This window comes from Oscarella lobularis, chromosome 2 (genome assembly GCF_947507565.1).
Source record: "Oscarella lobularis chromosome 2, ooOscLobu1.1, whole genome shotgun sequence".
NCBI classification, from domain to species: Eukaryota; Metazoa; Porifera; class Homoscleromorpha; order Homosclerophorida; family Oscarellidae; genus Oscarella; species Oscarella lobularis.
In genome coordinates, this window is record NC_089176.1 from 2,421,465 (window position 1) to 2,445,555 (window position 24,091).

At 43.6% G+C, this 24,091-nt stretch overlaps 4 protein-coding genes and 2 long non-coding RNA genes across 14 annotated transcripts; 4 read left to right on the top strand and 2 right to left on the bottom strand.

The window, feature by feature from the left end:
* Positions 1 to 266: 266 nt before the first annotated feature.
* Positions 267 to 2,043, top strand: LOC136200123 (DNA polymerase subunit gamma-2, mitochondrial-like). Of its 3 annotated transcripts, XM_065990467.1 has the most exons (12): positions 267 to 289; positions 344 to 473; positions 525 to 592; positions 647 to 724; positions 777 to 828; positions 883 to 988; positions 1,046 to 1,111; positions 1,163 to 1,307; positions 1,360 to 1,436; positions 1,491 to 1,571; positions 1,640 to 1,825; positions 1,877 to 2,043. In XM_065990467.1, exons 1-12 carry the CDS (start codon positions 283 to 285, stop codon positions 1,934 to 1,936), a joined length of 1,056 nt encoding a protein of 351 aa, XP_065846539.1. In that variant the 5' UTR covers positions 267 to 282; the 3' UTR covers positions 1,937 to 2,043. The 3 variants fall into 3 exon arrangements, with proteins under 3 accessions (XP_065846539.1, XP_065846537.1, XP_065846538.1); XM_065990465.1 differs by having other exon boundaries at positions 274 to 473; XM_065990466.1 differs by having other exon boundaries at positions 274 to 473; positions 650 to 724.
* LOC136200128 (uncharacterized) lies at positions 1,019 to 2,459 on the bottom strand. The gene is made up of 2 exons (XR_010673297.1): positions 1,263 to 2,459; positions 1,019 to 1,198 (listed from the first exon to the last, which is right to left on the bottom strand). It is a non-coding gene; the product is annotated as an uncharacterized lncRNA (long non-coding RNA).
* Positions 1,954 to 6,797, top strand: LOC136200109 (E3 ubiquitin-protein ligase SMURF2-like). Its single transcript, XM_065990449.1, has 20 exons — positions 1,954 to 2,120; positions 2,203 to 2,241; positions 2,314 to 2,422; positions 2,577 to 2,713; positions 2,826 to 2,894; positions 3,266 to 3,335; positions 3,389 to 3,882; positions 3,937 to 4,021; positions 4,075 to 4,193; positions 4,251 to 4,278; positions 4,624 to 4,857; positions 4,912 to 5,026; positions 5,124 to 5,222; positions 5,276 to 5,355; positions 5,416 to 5,553; positions 5,729 to 5,849; positions 5,903 to 6,007; positions 6,305 to 6,401; positions 6,461 to 6,545; positions 6,600 to 6,797. The coding sequence occupies exons 1-20, from the start codon at positions 2,078 to 2,080 to the stop codon at positions 6,697 to 6,699; spliced, it is 2,367 nt and encodes a 788-aa protein (XP_065846521.1). The 5' UTR covers positions 1,954 to 2,077; the 3' UTR covers positions 6,700 to 6,797.
* Positions 6,798 to 6,896: 99 nt separating this feature from the next.
* On the top strand, positions 6,897 to 19,077 carry LOC136200104 (uncharacterized). Of its 5 annotated transcripts, none has more exons than XM_065990435.1 (66): positions 6,897 to 7,168; positions 7,224 to 7,322; positions 7,370 to 7,468; positions 7,519 to 7,617; positions 7,664 to 7,762; positions 7,818 to 7,916; positions 7,978 to 8,067; positions 8,124 to 8,225; positions 8,269 to 8,367; positions 8,417 to 8,536; positions 8,595 to 8,642; positions 8,694 to 8,792; positions 8,848 to 8,949; positions 9,000 to 9,101; positions 9,150 to 9,248; positions 9,303 to 9,401; positions 9,457 to 9,555; positions 9,617 to 9,715; positions 9,772 to 9,873; positions 9,917 to 10,015; positions 10,071 to 10,190; positions 10,249 to 10,290; positions 10,342 to 10,440; positions 10,496 to 10,597; positions 10,647 to 10,748; positions 10,795 to 10,893; positions 10,942 to 11,046; positions 11,102 to 11,200; positions 11,262 to 11,360; positions 11,410 to 11,511; positions 11,555 to 11,653; positions 11,709 to 11,828; positions 11,887 to 11,928; positions 11,980 to 12,078; positions 12,134 to 12,235; positions 12,282 to 12,383; positions 12,432 to 12,533; positions 12,581 to 12,679; positions 12,740 to 12,841; positions 12,889 to 12,981; positions 13,032 to 13,136; positions 13,186 to 13,293; positions 13,348 to 13,458; positions 13,508 to 13,597; positions 13,772 to 13,858; positions 13,918 to 14,010; positions 14,056 to 14,154; positions 14,208 to 14,306; positions 14,355 to 14,453; positions 14,509 to 14,607; positions 14,661 to 14,759; positions 14,857 to 14,955; positions 15,010 to 15,108; positions 15,160 to 15,252; positions 15,305 to 15,403; positions 15,550 to 15,666; positions 15,716 to 15,820; positions 15,881 to 15,943; positions 16,001 to 16,627; positions 16,678 to 16,808; positions 16,859 to 16,982; positions 17,037 to 17,168; positions 17,221 to 17,364; positions 17,433 to 18,305; positions 18,362 to 18,449; positions 18,501 to 19,077. In XM_065990435.1, the coding sequence occupies exons 1-66, from the start codon at positions 7,013 to 7,015 to the stop codon at positions 18,812 to 18,814; spliced, it is 8,136 nt and encodes a 2,711-aa protein (XP_065846507.1). In that variant the 5' UTR covers positions 6,897 to 7,012; the 3' UTR covers positions 18,815 to 19,077. The 5 variants fall into 5 exon arrangements, with proteins under 5 accessions (XP_065846507.1, XP_065846508.1, XP_065846509.1 ...); XM_065990436.1 differs by having other exon boundaries at positions 17,073 to 17,168; XM_065990437.1 differs by lacking the exons at positions 14,857 to 14,955; positions 15,010 to 15,108.
* Positions 19,078 to 19,179: 102 nt separating this feature from the next.
* On the top strand, positions 19,180 to 20,445 carry LOC136200127 (uncharacterized). Of its 2 annotated transcripts, XR_010673295.1 has the most exons (6): positions 19,181 to 19,253; positions 19,407 to 19,681; positions 19,737 to 19,820; positions 19,873 to 19,919; positions 19,979 to 20,071; positions 20,189 to 20,445. It is a non-coding gene; the product is annotated as an uncharacterized lncRNA (long non-coding RNA). The 2 variants fall into 2 exon arrangements; XR_010673296.1 differs by lacking the exon at positions 19,407 to 19,681 and having other exon boundaries at positions 19,180 to 19,253; positions 19,702 to 19,820.
* Positions 20,446 to 21,565: 1,120 nt separating this feature from the next.
* On the bottom strand, positions 21,566 to 24,077 carry LOC136200117 (actin-related protein 8-like). Of its 2 annotated transcripts, XM_065990458.1 has the most exons (15): positions 23,989 to 24,077; positions 23,788 to 23,934; positions 23,630 to 23,737; positions 23,473 to 23,577; positions 23,250 to 23,405; positions 23,080 to 23,190; positions 22,908 to 23,023; positions 22,797 to 22,857; positions 22,638 to 22,730; positions 22,478 to 22,582; positions 22,322 to 22,423; positions 22,079 to 22,265; positions 21,865 to 22,022; positions 21,652 to 21,807; positions 21,566 to 21,593 (listed from the first exon to the last, which is right to left on the bottom strand). In XM_065990458.1, exons 1-14 carry the CDS (start codon positions 24,034 to 24,036, stop codon positions 21,664 to 21,666), a joined length of 1,641 nt encoding a protein of 546 aa, XP_065846530.1. In that variant the 5' UTR covers positions 24,037 to 24,077; the 3' UTR covers positions 21,566 to 21,593; positions 21,652 to 21,663. The 2 variants fall into 2 exon arrangements, with proteins under 2 accessions (XP_065846530.1, XP_065846529.1); XM_065990457.1 differs by having other exon boundaries at positions 21,566 to 21,807.
* Between the last annotated feature and the right edge of the window lie 14 nt (positions 24,078 to 24,091).

Sequence of the window (24,091 nt, forward strand, 5' to 3'; positions counted from 1 at the left end):
TCAGTCATGGCTCATGTGCTGGTGCTGATCAAACACCAAATAAAAAAAAGTTTCAGTTTTTGGCTAGGTGCAAGTCTTGCTATAAATTTTTGTCTTGGAATCCAGCTCTTCAAGGCTTCTTGCGGTAAGAGGGCTTTTCCTAAAGCTATACCTGGTATCTAAGGATTTCCTCTTATGCTTATGCTTTCTATTGGTAGTTTGTTCATTTTGCGTCTTTCCGTAGTGTAGCAATGCTAATCTATGAATTCCACTAAGGTATGCGTGTCCCGGATAGGCTACCGCATGCTTGGTAGACAAAGGATCCACTTGACTGTCAAAATACTGTACGTGTTTTCATGTCAAGGTCTTCTTCGCCGTAAAGGCTTTCTTTTGCCGCTCGGCGTGCGGCCTCGCGACGAGGCGCTTGGCGATGCTCAGCGGCATTTCTACGGAAACCTTGGAACGCTGCTGAAGCGAAACGTTGTCGCCGAATGGTAAGATTGATTCTTTTTTTGAATAACTGCGTCGGAAGAGTTCCTTCGCAGGTGGTATTCGATCGTGACGTCGAGAAAGACCATTGCTTATTGTATAAGCGAAGGGAATCCATTGAAAGGCGAGACCATTAGCGGCGATGAATACGCGAATGGGATTTTTAGACCTATTTCAGTAGTTCTAGATAACATTGATGCAATCAGTGACACTGAAGAAAAAGATATGAATTCTGGTGTCAATATTGCCCACGCAGGTCGCTTTATGACAGTCTAAAATTGATGCAATTGACCTGAATCTTATGGAAGGAACTTTGAGTCATCAAGATGATGTAGTTAGAAGTGTATTTGGAGAGTTGAGGTAAGTGGGCAGTTGCATTTGATTTCTTCTAATAACGTTTCAAAACTCTGTTAGAGTGACCGGTTTGCTGTCGTTAAGTTTGCACGTGTTTTGCCCTGAAAGTCGCCAAAAGACGTTAGCTCAAGAATGGGAAAGAGTGCGGTTGCAGTGGTGGAAAAAGGTTATATACAACAGCACATATATGTATGTATTGATGCACAATTTTTCATATTTGCAGTATTCCCATCGCAACAAAAGTCACTTTTTGGTTGAGAAAACTGACGATAGAACTCGTCTTATACAGGTGTGAAGGCAGCAATAACAGAAACCTATCTGATTATTTGTTCTTGCAAAGCATACTTGCTCTCTTGGTAAATACTCAGTGGAAAAACTAACACAAAAAGACAACAAGGAAATGAGAAGTTTGTTATCAGAACGTCCTTTGTCAAACAAACTTGATGGACTCGGTTGCATTTCTATGGAAACGTCAGCAGACCAAGGCAAGGAAAGAGTCCCCGAACAATGAATAGAGTAGAAATATTGTTTCTGTAGCTTTGTTGACATTTCTAACGGACTCTTACGAAGAGACGAGTCGTTTCGACACGTCCGGGCAGCCAGTCGATCAACAGGTAAAAATATGTGCAGTCACGTCCTATCGATAGTACAGTATCTCTTCTACGTAGATTCTTTTTCTTCACCCCAGATTGTCGCCATATCAGGCAGTCATTTTGCCGGTCGGCGACGACCAATCGAACGCTCACAAGGTGGGAAAAACCGAACAGGATGTGTTCTATTTTTGTCTCACTTTGCTGCGGATATCCCGCATGTTCAGCTCGCGGGCAAATTGGAGCTCGATCTGCGCCAAGCCGGCGTCAGCGTGACGAGTGACGTTGACGGCGATGTCGGTTCGCGATTCATTCGGCAAGACGAAACGGGAACCCCGTACGCGATTCTCGTTGACGAAACGACCGTTCGCAAAGGCCTGACGCGTTTTAGAAGCCGCGATACGACACAATCAGTAGGGAAAATTGGCCTGACATGCAGAGTATTTATAAACGGATTTTTCTAGGAATTGGTCGAGCTCGATGATGTCAAAGCGATGCTACGTCATTACCACAAACGCCGCTGACTCACGAAAAGAGTGTTTATGTATACGGGACTCTGATAGAATCGGTACGGGGTTTCAGTTTGTCTCTTTCTTCGCCGAAGTCATTTGGATGGCCGATATTGCCTCAAGCCGCTGACTATTCGAGTGCGCTAGTCTCATAAAATGTCGACGAACCCGTCGTCGCGAACGAAGCTTCGTCTCACGCGTAAGACGACAGAGGAAAAATAGGAAACGAATTCCACGAACGTCTAAACGTTTTTCTCTCTCCCTTCCTTTTCCACCGCCAGTTCTTTGCGCAAAGAATCTCGTCAAGCGCGATCTCTTTCGTACGTGCGAGCGCGCGAACGTCGCGCGACGTCAAAGCGCGATCTTTTCACTCTCTCTCTCTCTCCCGTCAGGTCTCCCCGATCCGTTCGCTCGCGTAACGGTCGACGGAAGCGGCGAGAGCCACGCGACCGACCCGGTGAAGAGTTCTCTCGATCCGAAGTGGAATAAGCACTACGACCTGTAAGCGGGGGGGCCCGTGTCTCTCGAGACTATTCGAAGAACGCGAATCCTCACGCGAGCCCCCTCCCCGTCGCCCGAATCCTAATTCTTTTTCTCTCTCTCCCTCTCGCCTCTCTCCCTTTTTTCCTCCTCCTCCTCCTCCTCCTCGCCTCAGATATCTCACGAAAGCGGATAGCGTCACGATCAGTATCTGGAATTATCGAAAGACGCGAAACAATCGCGAAAAGGAGGGGTTTCTCGGCTGCGTCAAGCTCGGCGGCGTCGCGATTCATCGGCTCAAGGACACGGGATGTATGTGTACTGCATTGCGCGGCGGCGTTGCCCGAGCGAAAACGACGCGCGCGGCACGCGCGCGAGTTGCTTAGGAAAATATTTTCCCTCGATCGTTTCTGGTGTTTTTTAGATCAGCGGCTCGATCTCACAAAGTCTCCCGACAGCGAGGACGACTGCGTCGTGCGCGGACAAGTCGTTGGTACGTACGCGCGGGGCAGTCTAGACAATTACGTTCTCGCCAGACCGGCATTTTGACTGGGGCGGGGTCTCTTCCTTTCGCGTTCGATTCTGAAGAAATTTTTAAGTGCATACGGGAAGTTCGATGTACCGGCGTTTTGACCGAAAAGTCCATTTGTGTTGATGTTTCCATTCGTTCGTGTGCGAGACGAAACCCGTCGCGGCGACTCTCCCCCCTTTTGTTCGACGCGCGCGTACAACCGCAGACTTCCGTTTTCGTCACACGCCCGCGTCGATCGATAAAAATAAAAGCGAAACTTCGTCCTCTCGTTCTCCACCCCTCGCGAAAAAAATTAAATAACATTTCACACTTACGTGGTTTTTATTTCGCAGTGAGCTTCTCGTCTCACGATCACGCTCGACCTCAGATGCCGGCGAGCGATCCCAACGAACTTCCAGAAGGGTAATTGCGCTGTGCGAAGACCTCGGCTAAAGACGTTTAGTCAATTTCTTTAGCTGGGAAGAACGCAAAACACCTACGGGGCGTGTCTATTACGTAAATCACGTGACCCGCACAACCAGATGGGACAAACCCACACGTTCGGCGTATGAAAGTTTGCCGCCTCCTACCGGAGTGCGTCCGCCGACGTCACGTCGATCTGCACCTCTTTTGACGTCACTGTCAGAAAATGGAACGTCGTCTTCGTCGCCATCTGGGACTCATCCTCCAAGGAGTCTAACGCCCGAGGGACGACGGTTGCATCGGGTTCCCGAACGCTCGTCTATTTCGACGACGTCTGGGTCTCGTTCCGGTGGAGGAGGTCCTTCGTCGAGCTCGCTTGCCGTACCTCCGCCGCCGCCGCCGCCGCCGCCGCCGTCGTCGTCATCTTCGTCTCATCATTCGCAGCATTCTCATCATTCGTCGAGACGAGAAACGGTGCAGATATCGCGGCAACGATACTTGAATCGATCCGCTTTGCATCCGCTGCCTGAACTGCCAGATGGATATGGTATGGATTTAAATCAGACCAATTAGCTTATGCACAGATTGATTATCTTTGCAGAGCAACGCACAACTCCTCACGGGCAAGTCTATTTTGTTCATTCCGCTACGGGTGTAAGCACGTGGCACGATCCGAGAGTTCCGAGGTAGAATAATCTGTTACCAACGGGGATACTCTCTTGATCTCTATTTGTCTTAGGACTCTTTTGGTGCCCGACGAAGAGCTTGGCGAGCTTCCGGAAGGATGGGAAATCAGGGAGACGGCGACGGGGAGGAGGTACTATGTGGATCATAATAATAGGACGACGCAGTTCACCGGTACGAGAGAAAATAATCTTCTTGTAAGCAGGAGCCTCATTATCATGCTCTTCTTAGATCCTCGATTGGCAAGAAAAATGGCTAAGTAAGCATATAGGGGGAGATTGTCGCGTGAAATAGTTAGTAGTTGGCCATGCTATCTTTGTTTCCCTTTGTCAAAGTCTTATACTGTTTCTTCTTGTGCGTAAAAGCAGGTGTTGGCATGGGGGAACTTTGCTGCTGCATAGTGACCATTCTATTGAGCAGTTGCGCATGAAAGGAATCCAAAGAGTTGTCACAGCTGCATGCATAATTGCGGGTGTCATTGCATGTGGCAACAACATTGTACATTGGGTTTCCTTGGGGGGGGGGGGACACTCAGAATTTCCCCACTACTTTTATAATGACTCTACGCTTATACCTACATATTTAAAACGTGTGTTGCTTTTAGCTCTGGGTCGTTTCCTCGGCAGAAACGTGACCTGGTTCAAAAGATGAAGCGTCTTCGTCACGAGCTGACTCAACTGCAGCCGGAAACGGGCCACTGTCGAATCGAAGTGTCGCGCGAGGACGTCTTTGAAGACTCGTATCGACAGATCATGCGAATGAGACCCAAGGACCTGAAGAAGCGACTCATGATTAAATTTCGAGGCGAAGACGGACTCGATTACGGCGGAATAGCGAGGTAAGAGAATTTTCTTATTTTTTAGTTGATTTATTTATTATGGACTTTATATAGGGAGTGGCTCTACTTGCTTTCACACGAAATGTTGAATCCGTATTACGGACTTTTTCAGTACTCCAGAGATGATCTTTATACATTGCAAATAAATCGAGACTCAGCTATTAATCCAGTAAGTACGAAAAGGGCTTGGTAGGGGGCTCCCACACTAAAGCACCTTACAAGTTGGGAGGAATGTTATTATTCTAATTATGAAATTTGCGGTGTAGGAACACTTATCTTATTTTCATTTCGTTGGGCGGGTCATTGGGATGGCTCTCTTTCACGGGCACTACATTGACGGCGGGTTTGCTATGCCGTTCTATAAGGTACGAAATGAAATCATGGACAATTTTGACATTCCTATTATGTGTATTGTTAGCAAATGTTAAATAAACCGAATACAATTGAAGACATGGAATTTGTTGATCCGGAATATTTTAATGGATTGAAGTGGCTTCTGTAAGGATTGGTAGTGGTGTGCCGCAATTTTTCTTTTGACTCTCGGGGTGTTCTGTTTAGTGAGAACGACATAACAGACGTCATTGACGCGTTTTTTACAGTCCAGCACAATGCGTTTGGAGAGATGAAGACCTATGAACTGAAGGAGGAGGGATCAAAGGTTCAAGTGACCGAACAGAACAAGAGAGAATACGTTAGGTAAATCAACCGAAGATCTAAGCTTTTAATGCAGACCTAGACACGTGCGTCCATAAGATATACGTATGTAGAGACATGCATTACGTTTATCTCTACATTGACTTAGTTATGTAAAACAGTGACTCTACTTCACTTCGTAGACGGTAGCCAGTCAAGTAATGCGGGTTCTGCGTAGGCTTCTTGTGCAGTGGAGGCTAAGGCATGGAGTAGAGAAACAGATGCAGGTTCTTCTGAAGGGATTTCATGAATTCATTCAGCCGCATCTGTTGAAACCTTTCGACGAGAGAGAACTTGAGGCAAGCAACGGAGATTCGTTCTAGACATCAATTACGTATATTTGTATGTGTAGTTGCTGATTGGCGGGCTGGGCAAGATTGATACCGTAGACTGGAAGGCTAACACGAAACTGAAGCATTGTACACCGGATCATCCGGTTGTTCAATGGTTTTGGAAGGTAATTACACACAGTCTTTATAAACGTAGTAGCTTCTGTGGTAGTACAGTGACGCCTACTATTAGTGAATAGTCTACGCACAACAAACGTGTCTCAAATCTTTATTGAGCGAACTGTTTAGCGGGCAGATATTGAATTGAGTGATTTTTTCGTTTCTGTACAATGGTACGGTATGAAGTCACCTCATTTTTGTGCACAAGCCTAACCGGCTCTATGGTGACACAGGCTGTGGTGGCTTTATACTTTCACTGTAATGTTAGATGTAGATTTCTAAGTACTACAATTTTCTTTCTCCAGATCGTTGAAAGCTATGACGAGGAACAGAAAGCTCGTCTTCTTCAATTCGTGACTGGATCGTCGCGAGTTCCTCTTGAAGGATTCAAAGCTCTGCAAGGTAATCTGATTTCTTGTTCGAAATAGCTTGAATGGGGATCTCTTTCTTTCTCTTGTCAGGCTCTACTGGATCAGCTGGGCCTCGTCTTTTCACTCTTCATCTTGTCGATGCCAATACAGATCTTTTACCGAAAGCACACACGTGGTAAGTATTGTTTCTTCTTCTCAATTATCATTCTGTACGTCCTTTTTTTTTCAGTTTCAATCGTCTTGATCTTCCTCACTATGAAACGTATGAAAAAATGTATGAAAAGCTGACGTGCGCTGTGGAAGAAACATGCGGATTTCTGGTTGAGTAGAGAATAGGAAAATAGCAGTTACATAACAATCATATGAACGTGCATGGCTTGGGAAGGGGCAATTTCGAAATTATTAAATTATTTCAACTTCACAGAAACACTGGAAGGTGAAGCGTTGATGATCAGTAGGATACATTTTCCTTTTGTAGGAATCGTCGTGTGAACACACTGTACTACTATGATGAAGCTAAAAAGTACTGTAACCCTGGACCGACTCACGTGATCGAACGTGATCCAACGGAACGCGTGATCCTAACCAGCCAATAAGCGTCGACCGGTGGTGTTTACCAGTCTGGACTGGAGAAAGAGGGCGATGGGCGAGGAAAGAGGCGTCCCTTCTCTCGCCAGTCTCTGTGGGCCAATCGCCCTCTTCCGGGCAATAAGGAGTGGCGATCACTCCGAAGTGAAGCGCGTACTCGGCGAAAGAGCTTCCGTCGACAGCAGAGGACCCTTGGAGGACACTGACAATGTTGGTCTCAGTTTGGACACATTTTCTCGTCGGTGATCGAGTTTTCTTTACGTAGTTCGAAGTGACAGCTCTTCATTTGGCTTGCTGGCTCCGAAAAGAAGAGATCGCCGCGCTTCTGATCGATAGGAAAGCAGATATTGAATCTAGAAGCGAGGTAATAAGATGGGAGGAACGGGATTAGCAATGAACTGAGTGATACAGAGTGGAAGTACACCTCTGTTCTATGCCTGTAAATTCGGGCTAGTGCCAATTGTGAAAAAGCTCGTCGAAAAACAGTGCAACGTTCAGCTAAGAAACAAAGTAGGGATGTTCCTATTATGATAGATCGGATTTATGATTCGTGTGTGTAGTATCGTGTAACCGCTCTTCATTTTGGCTGTGAATCAGGAAATGTTGAGATTTGTTCTATTCTTCTCGACAATGAAGCAGTGCTTGAAGCGGCTGATGAAGTTTGTAATGGATAGTCTAATTAACACTATTGACTGATCCTACTAGAATGAGAAAACGCCTTTGCATTGGGCATGCGAGTGGAACAAGTTAGATGCAGTCAAATTATTATTTAATCGTGGTGCCAATATTGAAGCCAAGGATGATGTAACCAGTTTTGTAATGAGAATATGTGTCACAAGTTGCTATATATTTGTCATAGTGGAAAAAAACTCCTTTCTTGGTTTCATGTCGGTCTGGAAATGTTGAAATCATGAACTATTTAGTTGAGAAAGGATGTGACATGAAAGCGGAGAACAAGGCAAGCAAGAAATAATTTTTCTGATAACGAATCAGTGACTGTGATATTGTTGCTAAATAAGGCGGCATTACACCTGGCATGTTCGGGAGGTAAGACGGAAGCAATGGATTGGCTTCTGTCTAAAGGATTCGATTATTGTGATATTGGGAAGGTAATCAGTATATGAATGTAGATGTCATATGAGAGTTGTCATAATTTGAACTATAGTGGGGTTGGACAACTCTTCACTGTGCATGTGAAGGAGGTCATTTGGAAATCTCAAAGATGCTTGTGACTGAACACGGTCTAGATTTGGAACATAGAACAGAGGTAGAGAGATAGTCGTCATATTTGATATAATTGATTCTGTTAGAATGGAATGACGCCGTTTTTGAGTGCAGTAATAAGTGGCAATGTTGAACTAGTAAAATGGCTGCAGGAAAAAGATTGCAAGATGTCTGTCAGAAATCAGGTTATTGGATGAAGTGGAAAAGCGATAAATGTATAATTGGATTGCGCAGTGGGGAAATAGCGCTCTTCATTTGGCGCTCGAGTATTCAAAAGAGGAAGTGTTTTTTTACTTGATTGAAAATTTCTTCGACGAATGTAACGTAAACGTCGGACTCGGATCAACGGCAATAGTGAGATCGAATTCACCGTGTGAGATCTTGTGTTTAGTATTTAATTGAAATTCGCCAGGAAACATCTCCAAAAAGAAACATCTTTGGATTGGAATCAATGAACAATGTTTGTTAGCTATAATTTGCATCTGTTCCTGATGTTCGTTTTTGACTTTAGGCTGGAGAGACCCTATTTCTTGTCGCTTGCAAAACAGGATTGCAAAAAATTGTCGAATTTCTGCACGAAAAAGGCTGTAATTGGCGTGCAAAAGATAAGGTATACTCAGTATAATGTTAAGCGATGAAAGCGTCCATTTTGACCGTAATTGTAGAACGGAAAATCGGGTCTTCATCTGAGCTGTGAAAATGGACACACGTCAATGGCGGAGTATCTAATGAAGGAGCGTGGGTTGGATCCCGAAGAAACAGATGATGTACATCTTGTGTGATCAATTTACATCTACTGTATCTTATATTTTACTAGATGAATGAAACGTCGTTGATGAAAGCTTGTAGAGGCGGTGACGTGACCACAGCGAAAGCGCTACTTAAAGCGCGAAAATGTGATTTGCTAACGAAAAACAAGGTCGAAAATTTGACATGTCGTGTAGGCGGTGAACTTATGCTTTTTTAGGATTGTGTAACCGCTCTTCATTTTGGGTGTAAATCAGGAAATGTTGAGATTTGTTCCATTCTTCTTGACAGCGAAGCATTGCTTGAAGCAGCTGATAAAGTTTGTAATGGATAGTCTAATTATAATTAATACACTATTGACTGATCCTACTAGAATGAGAAAACGCCTTTGCATTGGGCATGCGAGTGGAACAAGTTAGATGCAGTCAAATTATTAATTAATCGTGGTGCTAATATTGAAGCCAAGGATGATGTAACCAGTTTTGTAATGATAATATGTGTCACAAGTTGCTATATATTTGTCATAGTGGAAAAGAACTCCTTTCTTGGTTTCATGTCGGTCTGGAAATGTTGAAATCATGAACTATTTAGTTGAGAAAGGATGTAACACGAAAGCGGAGAACAAGGCAAGCAAGAAATAATTTTTCTGATAACGAAGTAGGGACTCTGATATTGTTGCTAAATAAGGCGGGGGCAGGTGCATTACATCTGGCATGTCGGGGAGGTAAGACGGAAGCAATGGATTGGCTTCTCTCTAAAGGATTCAATTATTGTGATATTGGGAAGGTAATCAGTATATGAATGTAGATGTCATATGAGAATTGTCATAATTTGAACTAAAGTGGGGTTGGACAACTCTTCACAGTGCATGTGAAAAAGGTCATTTGGAAATCTCAAAGATGCTTGTAACTGAACACGGTCTAGATTTGGAACAGAGAGCAGAGGTAGAGAGATAGTCGTCATATTTGATATAATTGATTCTGTTAGAATGGAATGACGCCGTTTTTGAGTGCAGTAAGGAGTGGCAATGTTGAACTAGTAAAATGGCTACAGGAAAAAGGTTGCAAGATGTCTGTCAGAAATCAGGTTATTGGATGAAGTGGAAAAGCGATAAATGTATAATAATTATTGGATTGCGCAGTGGGGAAATAGCGCTCTTCATTTGGCGCTCAATAAGTCAAAAGAGGAAGTGTTTTTTTACTTGATTGAAAATTTCTTTGACGAATGTAACGTAAACGTCGGACTCGGATCAACGGCAATAGTGAGATCGAATTCACCGTGTGAGATCTCGTGTTTAGTATTTAATTGAAATTCGCCAGGAAACATCTCCAAAAAGAAACATATTAGAATCAATGAACAATGTTTGTTGGCTATGATTTTCGACTGTTCCTGATGTTTGTTGTTGACTTTAGGATGGAGAGACCCTATTTCTTGTCGCTTGCAAAACAGGATTGCAAAAAATTGTCGAATTTCTGTACGAAAAAGGCTGTAATTGGCGTGCAAAAGATAATGTATACTCAGTATAATGTTAAGCGATGAAAGCGTCCGTTTTGACCGTAATTGTAGAACGGAAAATCGGGTCTTCATCTGAGCTGTGAAAATGGACACACGTCAACGGCGGAGTATCTAATGAAGGAGTGTGGGTTGGATCCCGAAGAAACAGATGATGTACACGTTGTAATCAATTTACATCTACTGTATCATTTATTTTAACTAGATGAATGAAACGTCGTTGATGAAAGCTTGTAGAGGCGGTGACGTGACCACAGCGAAAGCGCTACTTAAAGCGCGAAAATGTGATTTGCTAACGAAAAACAAGGTCGAAAATTCGACATGTCGTGTAGGCGGTGAATTTTGCTTTTTAGGATTGTGTAACCGCTCTTCATTTTGGCTGTAAATCAGGAAATGTTGAGATTTGTTCCATTCTTCTCGACAGCGAAGCATTGCTTGAAGCAGCTGATAAAGTTTGTAATGGATAGTCTAATTAATACATTATTGACTAATCCTACTAGAATGAGAAAACGCCTTTGCATTGGGCATGCAAGTGGAACAAGTTAGATGCGGTCAAATTATTAACTAACCGTAACCGTGGTGCTAATATTGAAGCCAAGGATGATGTAACCAGTTTTGTAATGATAATATGTGTCACAAGTTGCTATATATTTGTCATAGTGGAAAACCACTCCTTTCTTGGTTTCATGTGAGTGTGGAAATGTTGAAATCATGAACTATTTAGTTGAGAAAGGATGTGACACGAAAGCGGAGAACAAGGCAAGCAAGGAATAATTTTTCTGACAACGAAGCAGTGACTGTGATACTGTTGCTAAATAAGGCGGGGGCAGGTGCATTACACCTGGCATGTTCGGGAGGTAAGACGGAAGCAATGGATTGGCTTCTCTCTAAAGGATTCAATTACTGTGATATTGGGAAGGTAATCAGTATGCGAATGTATATGAGAGTTGTCATAATTTGAACTATAGTGGGGTTGGACAACTCTTCACATGGCATGTGAAGGAGGTCATTTGGAAATCTCAAAGATGCTTGTGACTGAACGCGGTCTAGATTTGGAACAGAGAGCAGAGGTAGAGAGATAGTCGTCATATTTGATATAATTGATTCTGTTAGAATGGAATGACGCCGTTTTTGAGTGCAGTAAGGAGTGGCAATGTTGAACTAGTAAAATGGCTACAGGAAAAAGGTTGCAAGATGTCTGTCAGAAATCAGGTTATTGGATGAAGTGGAAAAGCGATAAATGTATAATAATTATTGGATTGCGCAGTGGGGAAATAGCGCTCTTCATTTGGCGCTCAATAAGTCAAAAGAGGAAGTGTTTTTTTACTTGATTGAAAATTTCTTTGACGAATGTAACGTAAACGTCGGACTCGGATCAACGGCAATAGTGAGATCGAATTCACCGTGTGAGATCTCGTGTTTAGTATTTAATTGAAATTCGCCAGGAAACATCTCCAAAAAGAAACATATTAGAATCAATGAACAATGTTTGTTGGCTATGATTTTCGACTGTTCCTGATGTTTGTTGTTGACTTTAGGATGGAGAGACCCTATTTCTTGTCGCTTGCAAAACAGGATTGCAAAAAATTGTCGAATTTCTGTACAAAAAAGGCTGTAATTGGCGTGCAAAAGATAATGTATACTCAGTATAATGTTAAGCGATGAAAGCGTCCGTTTTGACCGTAATTGTAGAACGGAAAATCGGGTCTTCATCTGAGCTGTGAAAATGGACACACGTCAACGGCGGAGTATCTAATGAAGGAGTGTGGGTTGGATCCCGAAGAAACCGATGATGTACGCAACGTTGTAATTAATTGACGTCTAACGTCGTTTTAACTAGATAATGGAAACGTCGTTGATGAAAGCGTGTAGAGGTGGTCACGTGATCACAGTAAAAACTCTACTTCAAGTGCGAAAGTGGGATTTGCTTACGAAAAACGAGGTTGTGTTATATTCTGCAGTGACTTACACGTGTCATGTATTGTTGAAGGCTGGAGAGAACGCTCTGCATTTGGCTTGCAAACATCGTCACGGGGCTAAAGTGGCACATTGTCTAATCGATTTTGGAATCAGTGTGAACGATGAGGATAATGTGAGAATTTTCTGCCTTGTTTGCTTCATTTTCATATAACGTTGCAGAGTGGGTGGACTCCTCTAATGAATGCTTGTCGCAGTGGACTGTTGTCAATAGTCCATTTACTTGCCAAGTCAGATGTGTCTCTGAATCAGAAAACTAGGGTGCGTCTAAAAACTCTGTGTGTGTTGAATTAGTATAATTTCTTTGTCATTAAACCGTAGCGTGATCAAAGTTTACTTCACTTGGCCTGTGCAAATGGACACGACGGCATCTCGCAATTTTTAATTAACAGAGGAGTTATTACCGATGAAGAAGATAAGAACGTATGTCAACAATAAAATAAAATTGTTTTTATTTAGTATCAAATTAGTTTTTTACTCCCCTGGCATATGCGTGCCAGAGTGGACTTCTTGTCGTCGTGAAACGTCTTGTGAAGATGGGGTGTTCTTTGAAATATAAGAAGGTAGAACTTTATTGTCTTGTTGATTTCTCAATAACCTTTTCAATACTTAGTGGGATAACAACAGTTTGTTACATTTGACATGCTCTAAAGGTGGACACGTTCACGTCGTAAAATATCTTGTTAAATCTGGCGCTGATTTTAATGAAAAAAATGGCGTAACTTGGTGATTTCTCAATTTTGGCAATCGTGATTTCTGTTTTGTAGTCTGGTGAAACTCCTCTAATGTTGGCAAGTGCGCAGGGATTTTTTTCTGTCGTCACATACCTTTCTTCTGTTGGATCTTGTGATTCTTCTTTTGTTTTAATGTCAGAGGTATGTATGGTTGGTGAACGCATTGTTTGGTAATACACAATATTCTTTATATAGAAAAGTATGAGTCCTTTGCATTATGCTTGCAAAAATGGACATAAAAATGTGGCAGATTTTTTGATTAGTAACATTATTTCGGACGACGTTTACTTGGACAAACCTGATAAAGTTAATATTATACTAATATTAGCATTGTGACCCATTCAAATTCTCTAAGGATAAGAAGACTCCTCTTGTTTACGCTTACGAAAATGGAATGCTATCAGTGGTAGAGCAACTCGAATCAAGAGGATGTTCTCTAGATGTGGTAAGTTACTTTGATTTCCTTTTGAAAGTGTCGCGAATTTTCACTCGTGTAAAAAGTCAAGCAGCTGAAGATTCGCTTGACAGCTAGTTTATCGATTATTTCCATCTACTATTTTAGTTTTTGGATTAAGCAAAATCCCGTCGACTTGTTTTCTCACTCTTATGTTTCAAATAGGATGAGGCTTTGTTGACGTCAGTCTGTCAAAGCGGCTCGATTGCAATTGTTAATCGTATTATTGAACGTAATGAAAAGATTGTTCGGGTAAGAATTGTTTGGCGAGAATTCGTACATTGTGAGCGCATCAAATTTTCTTCGCATAGGATGTTTGGAAATATTTTAGGAAAGCATGTGAAAAAAATCGGGTTGATGTAGCAATCTTTCTGCTGAGAAGATTTGATGAGTTACTTTCCGAGGTAGGTTAGAATTCGGTGTAAATTTATGTTCAGTTTTTGTACTAGGATGGAAGAGACGCTTTATTAGTCGCATGTCAAAACGGTTGTCTTTGCGTGATTAATCATCTTGTCAAACGCGGTTTTTCTCTCACTCAAAAAACTAGTGTAACTCGTCTTGTCGTTTCTCTATTTCTTCTAGAGCAGTATTAAATATTTAGAATGAAAACGGCTTGATACACGTTTCCTGTAAATCAAATCATTCAAACGTAATTCATTATTTACTCGATTTGGAAGTGCAGTGCGATGACACGAACGAGGTAATCGCGCTTGACACATGCACACACTTGTCAAATATTCTCTATTAGGACGCGTATACTCCATTGATGATTGCGACCGAAAAGGGTAATCTTCCAGTTGTTCAAAGACTGTTGGAGCTTGGTTGTTCACTTGAAAGCAAATCAAAGGCTAGATATCTAATTAAAAACAATCCAATGACAGTTAGGAACAATAGTTTTGTAGAATGGCAAACGTTTGTTGCATTTGGCTTGCGAAAATCGTCGCGCAAGTGTTGCCCACCTGCTTCTAGATGCCGGAGCAGCCCTCAATGACGTAGACAAAGTAAATTTAATCGGATGTGTCTAAAATTGTATGTTTACGATGGATTACCGAAGACTGGTGAAAGTGTTTTGAGGACGGCTTGTAGACGAAATTTGCTGTCCGTTGTTACTCGTCTTGCTGATAGCGGATGTTCTCTTGAAGAAAAAACAAAAGTAAGACACATTTCGTGAACGATTTGATTTGAATTCGAAAGCAAATCAAAGACTAGATATCTAGTTGAATACTGAATGACAGTTGGTCGTTTTGTAGAGTGGCGAAAGTTTGTTACATGTAGCTTGCAAAAATCGTCACGCAAGTATGGTTCACCTTCTTCTGGATGCCGGAGCAACCGCCAATGAAGTCGACGAAGTAAATTTATATCGTACGTGTCTAAACTTGTATGTTAATGATGGATTACCGAAGACCGGTGAAAGTGTTTTGAGGACGGCTTGTAGACGAAATTTGCTGTCCGCTGTTACCCGTCTTGCTGATAGCGGATGTTCTCTTGAAGAAAAAACAAAAGTAAGACACAGTTCGTGAATGATTTGATTTGAATTCTGATTGTGCATGCAGCAAGAAGAGACTCTACTGCATGCAGCAGGTGGCAAGGATGTAGCTGAGTTCCTCACTAGCAAAGTTGACGTTATGTTGAACGCATTGGATTTGGTATGTGCATGTGCAAGTACGTTTACAGTATAGTATCATTTTGTGTCATTAGAATGGGAATACTCCGTTGACGGCAGCATGTCGAAATCGTAAAGTAGACGTTGCTCTCTATCTGCAAGAAAGTGGCTGTTCAACTAATCAGAGAAACAAGGTACATATTACTCTTTTCGACCCGGGTGCTATATACTGTATATGCAGCAAAAGCTTTATATTTTTCTCCGTTTTTATGAGCTCCTTTGATTCAGACTTAGATATACTTATAGTTTTATCTTATTCTTCACATTTATTCTTTTGCAGTTTGGCGAGTCGCCATTCTCTTGGTTCTTGGAATGCTGTTCGAATGTCCGCCACCCCAATCTCGAACATATAAAGCGATTTATTTCAGCTGGTGCTGAGATATCCTCTATGTCGACAGTACATTCTAATGATCTGAAAATTGATTTGGTTAGGGGTTTTTTTGTAGCGTTCAGAAGTCAATGTACTACATCTGGCAGCACGGACGTATGATAATGAAAATTTTTGCCTTTTTTTTCTGAACGAAGGCGCCGATCCTAGTGGTCGCGATAAGGCAAGGCTTTGAACAAACAGTAAATAACTCGATAGTTCGTAATGTTACGTCTCTTTACAGAGTGGAAAACTTCCGTACGAATATGCAAGTGGAAATGCGAGAAGGATTTTGAGAGAGGCTTGGGTAATTGATTCGCGTCTTCATCGCCTGCGATAAAATCAAAGCCAAACGTCTCTTTAGGTAACACGCCAATATTCGAAATTGAAAGAGTTGGGCGAGACTAAGCCTTCGAAGATCAAAGTTTGTCTAATAGGCGCGGCCGGCGCTGGGAAGACGACCCTTATGAATTCGTTGCGCCGAAAACAGTTGGAAGAAGCGCTGTCGTCGGTCAGCGAAGTGCACGTTGACGAATCGTCCGATCCAAGTCTAAGGACGGCTGGCATTGACATTATTGCGACAACGATCGACGAAGCAGGCGATGTGGTGTTTTGCGATTTCGCCGGTCAACCGAACTTTCATAAAACGCACAGTCTGTTCTTCTCGGAATCGACTACAATCTATCTTCTCGTCGTCAATCTGGAGGAGCCTGACGAAGAACTGTACTCGTCGTCGTTGTATTGGCTGAGATTGACAAAGTGCAGCATCGGATCGTCTACGAATAACAGCGTTGTCATAATCGGTAGCAGAGGCGACAAAACGGATGGGTGTAGGGTATTGAGACGGCTTCGAACGTCACTGAAGTCGAAATTCGAAGAGTTTTTTGACTTCTCTTCGGAACCGTTTATTTTAGACTGTCGTCTTTCTACATCAGCGGGAATGCAAAATTTACGCAAAGTCATTTCGGAGCTGAAAACGAAGAGCATCGAAGTATGATCAGTTAGATGAATCTAAATTTTAGAATGAAAGATTTAATTTAGAAAGCTCCCGGTATTTTCAGTATTATAGAGTCAATACAGTCAACATTGTTACAACGACTGAGGGATATCAGTAAACAGTCTTTTCCTTTGAGAGCTCTAAAAGAAGCAAAACTTCTTCCAGAGTTCCTTAGGTATGCTCTTGTCTTTGGAATTTATTGTGAGTTAGTTTGGCTTTTCTTAGGGTGAGACGAGGCGACGATAACGTTTCACATTTGTCGTACATTTTCCTGAGAACGCGATATTTAACGTTTCCGTTTGAAGAAGAAGAAGACGATTTCGGTGACTTTCCGTCATTGAAGGAACAGGTACTGTGATTTAGTCTCTCTCTATATATACATGCCGACACCTTCTTATTGCAGATAAAGACTGTTCATTGTCGTCAATTTGTTTTAAAGGACTTTTTTTGTCTCCTCGTTGACTCAAACGTTTACAGCGGTTTAGCGAAAGACACACTTTATCAATTTGTTCAATTTCTTCATGGAATTGGAGAGGTGTTATATATTCGTAGAGTTTTTCACAATTTGACTCTTATTTATACTATAGATTATTGAATTTGGTGACAATATAATTCTGGATCCGCCGTGGCTTTGTCACAATGTAATCGGTCCTCTCATGTCACCGGAAACGTTTCCTGTTTGTTTGGAAGCAATTGACGACGGAGCAGTGAGTGCGGAGAGAATTGAGAAGGTCATTCGCCAATTCAATAAGCAGCATAGTCACTTTCCAGTCAACATTTTAATGCAATTGCTTTGCAGTTTGGAAATTTGCTATCCAGTTGCAGACGAACAAAACGTCTATCGATTTCCCGCTCTCATAACAGAAAGACGTCGGGACGAATTTTGGAAAAAGACGAAAACATGATCGTGTACGTGGGCCGTCGTCTCCAGTGCAAGGACGAGACAGATATCATCGTTCCCGGAACGATTCCATTTCTGCAGACACGATCGGTCGTTCGTCTCGATCCGTCGCCTCAGATCTGGAAAGACGGCATGGTATTGGAGAAGCAAATCGACGAAATGACAACAGTCGAAGGACTTATTGAACTACAGGAGACAGCAAGGGCGATTGACGTGGTCGCTCGTGGTCCAGTCGATTCTGAAGCCGAATGCTGGGGCTTCGTCAAGGACATGCTGGAAATGGTTCGTAAAGTATTGGACGATAGAAGTCCGGGCACGATCATCGACCACGAATTGCGTTTGAGTACGTCGGCGCTAAAGAAGTTAGTTGAGCGCCCACCAGCGCACAAACCGTCACTGATTGAAAGCGCCATATCAAACGACTCGCTAGTCAGTACGAAAGCAAAGATGGAGAAATACGCAGACACGCTTCGAGACTTGTTGATAGTTCCATCAGATCACTACTGCCTACTTCCAAGAAAGGTTAAAATTGGTCTCCGGAAATGTCTGAATCTTCCAAGGGGAAGGCTTAATGCACTAGGCGAAGAATTGGGGCTAAGGGCGTCAGACGTGATTACTTGTACGGACTCGGAGAACATTCTCCGCATATGGAACAACCGCCGAGACGCATTGGTGTCAAAACTGGTAAATTGCTTGCGTAAGTGTGACTTGCTTGCTGCAATGTATGTACTCCACTGTGACGTTCCGTTCGTTCAGCTTCTGAATGATGAGGTACAACGTATTCTACCAATTCAAGTATTTGCTATTGTATCTGGCAATCTTTTTAGGCTTTAGCAGCGAAAGAGGCTTTTTCTAAAGTAGCCGATATTTCAGAGCACAAAGTTGATGCGAATAGAGAACCTCGGCACGTGATAGGTATAGTACTTATTATTTTTTATGCGGCTAATATCTATTTATAACTGTTAGATGACTCAAAGTCGCTGCCTCTGGAAGACCAAGTGGTTGAAGAGAGGCATATCGATTGTCTTGAAAAGGAAGTCTTTGACTGCGTGGACGATTTGCAAAAATTCACAGTGCATCTTCTTGGCTGGACTTCGACAAGAGCAAAACAATATCTGAACGATTGCTTTGGTCAAACAATCGCTACGAAGTTCTTTAACGTAACTAAGAAATGGACAGACATCAAAGGAACCGATGCAACAATGGGAAAACTTCTTGAAGCGTTTGAAAAAGTCGAAAAGAAAGGAGCAGCTCTAAAGGTGCTATCCCAACTAAAATAATAATAATAATAATAGTAATAATATAACAACAACGACGATAATAACGTTAATTGGAGAATAATAATTAGACGTAGGTTTAATTAATTAATTAATTACAATTTGTACATAAAGTTTGTACATTTTATTTAATTACTGCACGGCGTGCAGCTTAAGAAAGGTGGCTGTATGGGATTCTTTCATGTGACTTGTGCAGACCAGTGCCAGTTTTAGTGCAGATCGTAGGTCTAGAGTGCGTTAGTCTGAAATACAGTACTCTGAATCGACCTGACACGGATCCCGCGAGCCGGCGGCGCAATTCTCCGCGCATTACTGAACGTCCAAAGACTCCGCTCCGAAGATGGCGCAAGCGGTGAGGCGTTACTCAGCGCACGACTAGAAGTATCCGTGCTCAGCGCGACTCGCTCGCGAAGGCCATTTTCAGTCTATCTGCTGTCGCTAAGTACTGCACTGCTTATAGTTTTGCTACCGCGCAATCGGATAAGGAGACCGATCGTGCACGAACTGTAGTTGCCTGTTGGTTCGCGAGCCCTCATTGGGGTCCCCACCCGAGAATCGTCGACTGTCTATTGACGTCTTTGTTTTTTTACACTAGTTCGTACGTGTACGATCCAACGAGCGACGCGAATCGTCACCACGCGGCGAGAATCGGGGGTCATGGCTCCTCGTGTTCTCAACAGATATGACAGGATCCAATGCACGATTTTACTTCTACACGGCTGTACACTGACTCCTGTTTTCCTCTGCGTTCCTCTTTCTCTGTACTCTGTATCTCTCTGTTTCTGTATCTACCGTATATCCCTGTATCGTGGCTGTATCCTGCCGGCCCTAACTTTGAACGCCTACGCATCGCACGGACTATTTTGGAAGGTTACATTAACCGTTTTTAGTTTCATAGACGTTCTATTCCGACGTTGATTTACAGCTCTGAGGCTTGCGTTGGGGTTGACGGAAGTACACGGAAATCTTTTGGCACAGTTGAATTTTTGCCCCTCAAGATGCCATTGAAGTAAAACCCACGTGCGTTTTGTAGCGTTCCTAAGAGAGTTTGCACATCACAGAGACAGCCGTTCGCCTCCAATTGGGAAGTTCTGTTTTTTGTTTTCCGGTGAGAAATAAGTTCAGTGAGAGGCCCTCTTTGGGAACTGCTAATCTTCATCTGTGCAGGATTGTTTGGATCCGCCTCTTGATATTGGATACCTTTGAAGGCTGACTAACGGCGGGGATATATTTGACATTGAACACTGGCGTTGAGATGAGGTACGGAAGTTTTATGCAGGGGAGTTCAACCTTTACTTCAGTTCTGTCTCGGCGAATTCTCCTTGCAATGTTGCTACGTGGGTTCTTTTATTATTTGTTTTGTTCTTTCTTACGCAGCTTGTTTGCCGTTCAATTATTGTTGATGACGACGAAGACGGAATCACGAAACCATTGACTTTAATTAATTAATTAATATTTACTTTTTTGGCGTGTAATACAATTAGGCGTAGGGTTCCTGCAAGAGAGCCCTGCGCAGGCTCGTCTCGCATGCACCATCGGCAGGTAAGTTTCGCTTAGATAGGGCAAAAAGCAGTAAATGTGGGGAGGAGTATGTTCAAATTTTATTAAATAAAGTCCCGGATGTAAAAATTAAACAAAAATGGTCTACCCTTCGTCTTTGATGCGAGGAGAGAAGAACTGTGGTCTCCCCTCTCCGCGTTGCTCGTCTCCCCATTTGGGGGAGACGAGCCCTCACCTCCCCCACTGAGGGGAGAGGTGATCCGATGCTCCTTGTCCTCAGCGTCTTCTTAGGCGCTCCTTGTCCTCTTCTCAACTCACTCCCATTGAGGAGAGTGAGCAGGGAGCTAAGTTCCCCCCAGGTCCAAGGGGTGTGACATACTCCCATGTCATCCAGGGCGACTATCACCCAAGCCGCAAGGAGGAGGGCGCATTAGACGAGTTAACCTCCAGCCCCCAAGGAGGTGGGATCACCCAATCATCCCGCAGGTTAAGGCCTTCAGTATACCCCTTTAAGGCCCAAAGGGGGTACCCTCGCCACCGGGGCACTGGGGGAGTCATTAACCCAAGACCCGGGAGGACCGCGATTTTGCCCACAGCGTCTTGCCCAAGTGGGGGATGGTAGTTATCACTCATACCACCAAGAGTAGGGCCGCTCTATCGCCCCGGCAGAGGTGCGGCCTCTTTTCGCTCTCGGCCCAGAGGGATGGCTGCGTCTGCCTCGTCGGATTGGGGGGAACGACTACACGACAAAACAATTGATGCGGGGATTCTATGTGAATTACCTTGAAAAAAGGAAGAGACAAATCGCGGCTTCCAAACCCCAAGGAATTAGATTCTAGTTCTTTTTTTAGTTATGCAGCTTTCCTTTTGTATGGACCGTTTCATTAATTGCATATTTCGTCGGATTGGAAGAGAACTACACGACGAAGGAACCGGCGCTTGGAAATCAATACATACTTACCTCGAACGAGTGAAAAGGGGGCCCCACTGCCTCCAGTAACACTCTCAGTAACGGTGGACGAGATGCGTGCTTTTGTTCCGCAGAAAATCGTTCTGCGCGCGCTTTCTCGTCGAGTCACGAGCCTGAGGCGACGCGTCATCGCCCAATAGTTTCAAAGAACGCGAATTCGTTCTCAGACGAGTCTTTCTCGCCTTCACTTGCGGCAAATCGATGCACAATTGGCTCGGAGAGATTGAAACGGCAATTTGACAGCCGCGTGCGAAGCAATCGACGACGTCCGAATGAATGGGAAGTCCCGGGCGAGCTTATCACGTGTGTATGCTAACAGTACAGAAGAAAACTTCAAAAGGAAGAACGGTCTTCCAAATAATGCTCTTACTCAATTGAATTTCTACCATATAAACGGACATTTTTCGCGCAGAATTCTGATCCCACACGTTGCCCACTCAGCGTGACCAATCCAAAGATCTCGAGCACTGTCCAAACACGAAAGAATTGCACCTCCTTTCCATGACACCAACATCGGATCCAAATCCTAAAGAGAAAAAGCATCTCTCTATTCTCAATCTATCAGGGACCGTGTCTCTCGTACCTTTGGCTTAGCAATCACTTCCACCTGATTCAATTGAAAATGATGCGGCAATCGAGCTTGGAGTCGCGACTGGACGACTTGAGCGGCGCCGGGAAATGTCAAACCACCTCCAACCAGAAGTATGCAGCCGTACAGTCGACGTTTCACATCGTCACCAGCTAAAAAACAAATATAATAAATAGATAACATACAACCGTTTCTATTTCTGTATTACGAAATGTGTCTATGCTTGTCTGTATGGCGGCGTCCAGAGGTAATAGGGTTTTGGGAAAGGAGACTTTTGTCGATTCGTGCATTGCATGCTTGACAGCCATAGAAACGCCTTCTTCTGTTGGCATTGGAGACGGCGTCATGCTGCTCAAGCCGCCACCGCCAACTCGAGCTGCTTTGCTTCCAGTTGGCTAAGACAAAAAATTAGAACAATGTTACGAAGGACAAAGTAGATTTTTCAATTCACTTCTGTAAGGTAGGGGTCGTCAAGGAGATCTTCTGAATCGTATTGATTCGCAGGCAACTCTTCGTCGTTGACTCGAGGAAACAAATCAGGATAAAACACCGCCTGCAACGTATTTATAATTACAAATATTGAAGGTTGACCAAATGATCCTCTTACCAAAGGTGCAAGGCAAACTTCGTCTAGTAATTGCATCTGATAGGCAACGACTCGTTTTCCTGGGCACTCCACGTCGAAATTGTAGCTCTTAATCCCATACAACTCCTTTACAAACACAGGCATTATTCAATTATAAGAAAAGTCATATAGTCAGTGTTACCATCTCGAGATAGCAGTGCGCTTCTTTGAGCGAATTGAGCAGAGCCGCATCAAATGGGTTCGAAACGTCGCATGCAGCGTAAGGAAAACTCGCCTAATACACATGCACACAGTAACTGAAAAACCAAAAACGTCTAAAAACGCCCAGTACACAGTGTACCTGTTTCATAAGCTGATACAGAACGTCAGTTATATCCCTGCCCCCATAATTCAGTATGAACCTAAGAAAAGTCACTATGCATATATCATCCAAGTATCTTTTTCAACTGACCTCGACGCCGGATTGACTATTCCATCTTCAATGCAACAGACGCTCGTCTTCTCGTCCCCAACGTCCACGATGCACGCCGTCGGAACGCCGGCTCCGTACGCCGTACACGCCGATTCCTAAAGAATCAATACCGTTTATCGATACTATTCTATTTCGCCGAGGATATATCTACTTGTTGAATGAGAGCGGCGGCGAAGTGAAGACGCGACAGCATTACCGTCATCACCGTTTTCAAATTATTACGTGAAAACGAATCCGGAACGACGATGACCACCTGGTAGTCCTACGCATTCAAAGCCTCAAAATTCACGCGTGTATATGTATTGGATGTCATAAGGGTACTTTGAAATTTTGAGGATCTATGTTCGTGCTTTGAACTATGGCCGAACGCCACAGAGTCTCCAGTTCGCAGAAGAGCCTCTCCGACGCACGCGCCAGGCGACCGCGTTGAATTGGCCAGAACAGATCGTACGGTTCATCGGGAGAAATGTCGAGAGCCTCAAAAGAAAAAGAGAAAAGACAAATGATTGAAATCGCTTTACACACAAATTTTTTTTTCCATTACCGATTGGCCCGTCAGAAATGGAGGATTTTCGTTGACGTCGCTCCATTCGGATGGCGACGGTTCCATCGTCTGTTGAGGAATTACTTTCTCGTTGAATCTTTTAATCTAATTAGAAGATTAATTTTTTAATTGATTCTTTTTCTTTTTCCGACTGTACTTGATCCTGAGACACGTTCGTCCTTCTCAATCCCATTCTCATGAGTTGTAGCGCGTGGCGAGCTCCGTTCAGCGCGAGTATTTGCGTCTCGCTCAAATCGTCGCGAAGCTAAGAGGAATTTTCGCTCGGGGTTTTCCTTTTCGGGCTTTTTTTCCTACCTCTTCTTTCTGCGTTTGCGTTTGGCGTTGGCGGCGGCGTCGGGCGATCGCATGCGGCATCGTCTTGGGAAGATAATTCGAGGCGAGACCGATGCGCAAGTTGCGCGAGCCCAGGCTCACGACCAGAACGGACGACGTTCGAAACGGCTGTGCGTCGATTTCTTCGATACGAGTAGCAGACTAATTTAGAGGTCGGTTTACTTCGGATGGCGTGTCCGTCGTTGGGCCTTGGACGACTTTCCGTGGCATCTTCCTCGAAGGCGAGAGCACGCGCTAAACGCGCGCTGTGCGTAAACGATGCGTA